The sequence below is a fragment of the Solanum stenotomum genome, chromosome 1 (assembly GCF_019186545.1).
Source record: "Solanum stenotomum isolate F172 chromosome 1, ASM1918654v1, whole genome shotgun sequence".
NCBI lineage: Eukaryota > Viridiplantae > Streptophyta > Magnoliopsida > Solanales > Solanaceae > Solanum > Solanum stenotomum.
Window position 1 is genome coordinate 4,649,691 of NC_064282.1, and position 7,264 is coordinate 4,656,954.

Sequence of the window (7,264 nt, forward strand, 5' to 3'; positions counted from 1 at the left end):
TAGGTATGTAAGAGCTTTAGGAGAGAATATCTCTAAAGGTCACTCAACTTTGAAGAATTATTTAGTAAAGTCATTCAACTTTGTTTTGTATCAATAAAATCACCCAACTTTGAGATTTTCTTTTAAAAAATCACTCAACTAAATTTATCATTAAAAAATTAAAGAAGACTCATATCTTAAAAGTTTAAAGCCAAACACACCAACGATTTCATAATTCTCAAAATTATGAATCTGGAAATTTATGGTTTCTGCAATACTCTTTAAATTTATTTAATTTTGTGGGAAAACAAAAACAAATTAACTTCCGAAAATTGGTTTGCATTTTTTTGGTTTTTGGTGTTAAAAGAATCAACCTCCCATCAATTTTAATTAAAAGTATGCGTTTGTGTATAAGAACTTGATTTCTTTTTTAAATAGAATAATTAAATAGACTATATATTATATCTATTCAAATAAAAAAATATTAAAAACTAAACGGAAAAGTGAAAACTAAACGGTAAAAAAAATGGGCAGTGATTTTTGACTCCATAAAACTTCCTTTCGTCCAGCCAAAATTTTGTTTTAATATAATTAAAGAGATCCATACATCTTCTTTAGTGGGCAGTGATTCTAATTTTATTTGCGAGGTTTATAGAGGTTTATATTTACATGGCATAAGAATTAATTTATTTTATTATGTTAATATTTTATTTAATGAAAATTTTGGTTGAGTGATTTTATAAGGAAAAAAACCTTTACTTGAGTTTTTTTACAAGAAAAAAAACTTAAGTTGAATGACTTTATTGATATAAAATAAAGTTAAATGACTTTGTAAGATAATTACTTATAGTTGAATGACTTTTTGAAATATTTACTCAGAGCTTTAGTAGTACGGTAACACTATTGAATTTAATGCTTCTTAAGAAATCAAATTCAGGACAATGAGTTTTATTGTATATAGTTATTATCTATGATTTTTTGGCTTTCCAGTTTTATCCAAAAAGATCATAGATACTATATATAGTAAAATATTTTTTATTTTTGTCAAATATTTAACCATTTATATTCACTAGATTTGACAAAAACAATAAGGAAAAAAGATTTAAATGTAGACAGTAAGAAAGTCTCATCAAATCTCTAAATATATAACACCAAAAACTGCACCAAACACTAAAACTATATTTAAAAAAACTAGCTGAAACTACATCTAAAAGGGTTACACTAATTTCTAAAAACAAATGAAAATATAGCTGAATACTACAAGAATTGTACCTCTAAATATGGCTTCCTGCTAAAAAAATTAAAATTTTATAGTTCCGTCAAATGCAACAAATAAAGTTCAGTAAATATTAAATGAAGACTAAAAATATTAATTTTTGGCAAACTTTAAAAACCAAAAAGTTCAATACATATTTGAGAGACCATTTTAAACCCATCATCAAACATAAGGGTTAATATTGTTATTTTTCCAATCTTTGCCTTTCTTATAGATAAACATAGGCATAATATATAAACCTGATCCTTAACTTGACTTCAGCGGACAATTATGTCATCTAACTTTGAGTGTGCATAAGTAGGCACTTAAACTTGTATAAAATTAAACAAGTAGACACTCGTGTACTACATGACATCATACACGTAGGACGCCACGTAGGACGCCACGTAGGGCACAAAATTGTCATGTAGGGTGTCATATAAAATGAATGTGTTCATTTGCTCAATTTTATACAAGTTTAAGTGTCTACTTGTGCACATCCAAAGTTAAAGGTCATAGTTGTCAGTTGGTGCCAAGTTAAGGGTCAACTTTACTGTGACAATAATTTTAAAATGATGTTAATAAAGTGTGAAACACACGATTTAACTCTTTATAACAATCGGATACACTTGATTATTTGTTCATTTTTACTTGTCATGTTTTGCTTTATAGAAGTTTATTAACTAATTTTTAGAGTTAAAGCTTATGATTTTCTTCTATTTAACTAATTACGGCCTTGCAACCTAGCACCCCTGTTTTCTTCAATTAAAGACATAATTTGAGAGATTGCTCTACCTCTTATAGATCAAATAAAAATAAATTGGTGAAGTATAATATTAGTAGTTGTTTGATTGGGGTTAAGATTTTTTCGAATCGTAAGCATATTATAATATATTATTAATAAAGACGTAGAAAGATCCAAAACTATATTCACAATTTGGGAGAAACATAAAAATATTGCAAGAAATAAATAAAAACCATAAATAAAGAGCCGCAATCATTCACACGTTAAAAAGATGCAAATGATGTCAAATAAAAGAATCAACGGGCCCATATGAAATAACTAAGCTGCCCGATGTGAACTAAATAAACAACACGTTGATAAAGTATTGCTTGCGGTTCAAAACGTTTTTGTTTTGCCAGTTATAAAGAAGGACAAAATGGAAATTAAAATACATAAATTAAGACCAATATTTCAAGAGGTTTATTTATATATATTTAATACTCTCATTAAACAGTAGAAATTAAGCTGCTTAGTTATATGTAAGTAAATTACAATAAAAAGGACTAAATAATCATGATTTTAACAAATTCGTCATAGCTTACGAGGCCATCTCCATCAAGATCTGCCTCTCTAATCATCTGTTGGGCTTCTTCCTCTGTCAATCTTTCCCCCAAATTCATCATCACATTTCTTAACTGTATTCACACAATTTATTTTTAGTATAACGAACAATAATTAATAAGAGTATAAGTAAGACCGACCTCATTAGCCGAAATAAATCCATCTTGATCGCGATCAAATACTTTGAATGCTTCTTTTAGCTCCTCCGCTACATTGTCCTACACAATATGTATAAGTGCATGGGTTTAACTTCAATACATCGTCGATTGTCTGTATTAATTAGATACTTGAGATCGTCTAAAATTTTATTCATTTGAATGTATGTAAGTTATGTTAAATATACCTTGAGTTTTTTAGCCATGATATTCAAGAAATCTTCAAAATCAATAGAACCATCACCATCAGGATCCACTTCATTTATCATTTCTTGTATCTCTTCCCTTGTTGGATGTTCATGTAAAGATTGAATTACTGATGCAAGTTCCTCCATTCTTATCACCCCTTCATTTACAATATTCAAACTTAAGTATATATTAGTAAAAAATAAAAATCGATCTTCTTGAATTAATCGACTTACCATCACAATCCTTGTCGATAACCCAAAAGGCTTGACGAAACTCGGAAATTTGGTCTTCTGTTAATGCATCAGCCATGCCTAAATCTTTGGTGCAAAATAGGAATTTATTTTAAAGTAAATTTATAATTTGGAGAAGAAATAAGAGAACTGTATAAGTTGGAAATGAGAAATAAACCAAAGTTAGTGGTAGTTTAAAAAAGGGTGTGGATACGACATTTTCCACAAAATTAAATTGTGCAAAGTCAGACACACGCCTGATGAAGGGGAAAAAAAAAATATTATTCAACATTCAAGAGTTGAAGCTTCCTTTAATATTATGGAGTCCGAAATTTCTTTAGTCAATAGTTGAATATAATTAAATTGCAACGAACACCATCAAAGACTTGACACTTTGCAATTTTTGGAGCAAATTTGAGTGCCCTTACTTTCATTCTTGTCAATTGAACCTTGACTTTTTTTCCTTTTTTTAAAAAAAACTTCTTGACTTTGGTAAATTTTGATTGTGATAGCTAGGTATGAGTAATTACATGTTAAGTCTGCCACATCGGCCAAGGATAGGGACTTGGTGTCTTTATATTTCTCAGACAATTTATATTTCTTGGGCTAATTTTTAAGTTTGAGTTAAATTTACGATTTTTTTTTATCACGGTATCAAAATCAGATACCCGATCCGATAGTTTACGATATAGATAGATAGATATATCCATTTATGTTGTTCACGTAAATGTGCAAATTTGTCCGTACAGAAAGTGTTGAGTCTCCTCACTCAGCTAGGGAATAGGGAATTTGATTTCGTTATATGACTTGGTATAAACCTCACCTCGTAAATCAAGATTCATTTCATTACCATATTATAACTCAAGAAATAAGTAATACTTTATTTTATTTTTTTGCAGTCAAAGTATTGATTAGAAGTATGCCAAACGCATATATATTATAGAAATAGAGTAGTCCACTAGGAAATGATAGTCCACTTTTTGATTAAGTCATCCTCATGCACTTAATTAGGAAATATTCAAAGTTCCACATGCAAAATCGTTATCAATATTAACTTTCTCCCATTATAGAGAGAGTCAATATTTCCTTTTTTCTTTCTGGAAATGCCAACAAAAACAAGTGCCTAAAAAGATCATTTAATATGGATTTAACTTAATTATTTTGTTTTTTCAATATTGTGATTTGTGAGTCTGAATAGGTCTCGCCATTTAACGGGACTTGTTGAGTTTCAAAAAGATTTAGTGATATTTTTTTTTTTTTAGACTTGAAATATTATACATACAATAATATTATAAAATATATTAATTATATCATCAACGTTGTTTAATATATTATAGTATGTTACTCCCTCCATTTCAAATTAATTGACTTGTTGAGATGTTTCACATTCTTTAAGAAAAGAAGATTAAGACATAAATTAGGCATAACTTTCCATTTTTATCCTTATTAATTATGATTAAAATAATTAAACATTAATTATATAACTAATTACAATACTAACTAATGAAGGGTAAAATTGGAAGAACATTCTAAAAGTAATCATGAAGATTGAACAATTAAGTTAATTTGAAAATGAAAAATGTATTAAGTATTCAATTAACTTGAAATGGAGGGAGTATTTCTTTTACTCACTTTTTATGTGACGACTCATCCACATATACAGTAGACACTAGTTGTTATTATTCGTTAACGCACTCGATGATGTAAAATCTTGTGTCAATCTTTAGTCAAAACAATTTTGGTTTTTATATACTCACTTATAGCAAACTTGAACTTTTGCAAGAATATCAAATTCTTCAAGATATGTTTTAAAAAAGAAATAATACAAATAAAAAGAAAGAATAGCACTATATGAGTTTGACTGCGGAACTAGAACGCAAAACTAGGTAATCTTTTTAGAAATTGAGTGCAAGTGACTAAATAATTAAATTAAAACAACGCATCAAATTAAATGCGTTGATTGACTTCCAAGAAATAATAAGGGTAGCAAAAGTGGCCTTCAAAGTCTTACTATCCTTTTGAGATGACTACACTTGTTTCATTCTCATAAATAATAAATTATTTCTTGGAGGTTTATATTATATTAGTACTCTCTTTGTTCTTAATTACTTGTTCATTTTTGAACTGACATATCTATTAAGAAAATAATGATTGATGTAGTGAATTTTCCATTTTACCTCTATTAATTATGAAGTAGATGAACTAAAAACCTTAAGATTTTCAAGAAGTTCTACCTTTTTCAAAGTAATTAATTGAAGATATAATAGGTAAAAAAAATTGCCCTTTCTTAATTTGTCAAAATGGACAAGTAATTAGGGACAACTAAAAAAGGAAAGGTAGATAAGTAATTAGGGAAATAAGGAATACTAAACTTCATTTAATCAAATAGGGATAGTGTGATAAAATATATCAATAATTGTTTTCTTAATGGGTATATCAAGTCAAACAATGACAAATAAAAATGAAGGGATTATAATTTTATAATATCGAAAGTCTTATTAATTTGAAAAGTCAAAGTTTGGATTTGGACTTTTATAATTTGAAGTTAAGCTTTGCTAAAATCGATAATTCTAGATCTATGTTTGAATTTGAAATTCATTCAAACTTCAAATCTTCATAAATGAGGTTTGAAATTATGTTTGCCAAAGCTTAACTCGGACTCACAATTTAGATTTCTATCCTGCATGTTCGGAATTTTTAAAGATTATTTTTGGTAGAAAAGGAAAATTATTTTATTATTGAAGTTGCATCGATACAATAGGGCTGGCTACTTCTAATGCAACGTAATTGTTCAAATCATGTGGACAAATCTATATCTATATATTATAATAAAGCTGGATATTAAAACGGTGATGTGGCGCTCTCTAAGAGCTTGATTCTTATTTATCTTTTTTTATGGTTTTTTTTTTTTGACATTTTTCTCTGATTTCTTTCAATTATTTTATTTTCTTACCTCTTCAATTACATAAATTTTACTCTTAATAAATATTAATAATGTTCATAACTCCTAACCTTTCATATTGATAACCATCAAATAATTTAATATACAAATTCATGACATCTCAAAATCACACTTATAAAAACCTATTTTGAGACATATGTGATGATTATTTTATTTTTTACATCAATCTATATATATATAAATCTGAATCTAGAATTGTTGATATGGCATGCCTCTAAGAGCTAGAAAAATATTTATCTTTTTTTGTGGTTTTTTTTTACCATTTTTCAAATTTTAAAATATAAAAAATGTCACTTAAATATTGAAGATAGTCACAATTAAAGTCATTCAATTATAATTCCTCTAATGTACGTTATTTATCTTTTCATATTCGTATGTTACTAATTATTTTACTAACTATAAATACTAAAGCAAATGTCTTACACTGCACAACATTCTGTCTTTTTCATTCATAATTTCCTTTCAATCTTTCTTCTTTTTATTTTGCTTCTTTTCATTCGAAACTCTTTTTCCAAGAAGTTTCTTTCTTCTTTTTTCCTTTTTTTTAATTGTTTTTTATTTTAGCATTAACAATGTTGTCTCCACATTTATTATCTTTGTATGTAATTTTCATGCCTGATTTTTATTTGTTAGAATATGGGAGAGAACAACATATATATGACCTTATTTGTGAAAGGAACTCGTCGGGATCAAGTTTGAAGAATATCAATCATTAGCGATATAACAAACTTTATCTATGTGTATTTTTTCTGTTGCAAGCTTGTATATAGATATAGTGTGAATTCAAATGTAACAAATTTTATTTTTCTAAGGTAAATGCCCTGTTTTAAATTTAAGAAATAAAATATTAATTTTACTTCAAATTATTATTAGTATTATTATTATTATTACTATTATTATTATTATCATTATTATTATTACTATTATTATTATTACTATTATTATTATTATTATTATTATTATTATTACTATTACTATTATTATTATTATTACTATTACTATTACTATTATTACTATTATTATTACTATTATTACTATTACTTATTATTACTATTATTATTATTACTATTATTATTATTATTATTATTATTATTACTATTATTATTATTACTATTATTATTATTATTATTATTATTATTATTATTATTA

At 26.5% G+C, this 7,264-nt stretch overlaps 1 protein-coding gene across 1 annotated transcript; it reads right to left on the minus strand.

Annotated features, from left to right (window-relative positions):
- Nucleotides 1–2,427: 2,427 nt before the first annotated feature.
- Nucleotides 2,428–3,357, minus strand: LOC125861537 (calmodulin-5/6/7/8-like). The gene is made up of 4 exons (XM_049541407.1): nt 3,157–3,357; nt 2,923–3,080; nt 2,720–2,797; nt 2,428–2,653 (listed from the first exon to the last, which is right to left on the minus strand). The coding sequence occupies exons 1-4, from the start codon at nt 3,230–3,232 to the stop codon at nt 2,522–2,524; spliced, it is 444 nt and encodes a 147-aa protein (XP_049397364.1). The 5' UTR covers nt 3,233–3,357; the 3' UTR covers nt 2,428–2,521.
- Between the last annotated feature and the right edge of the window lie 3,907 nt (nt 3,358–7,264).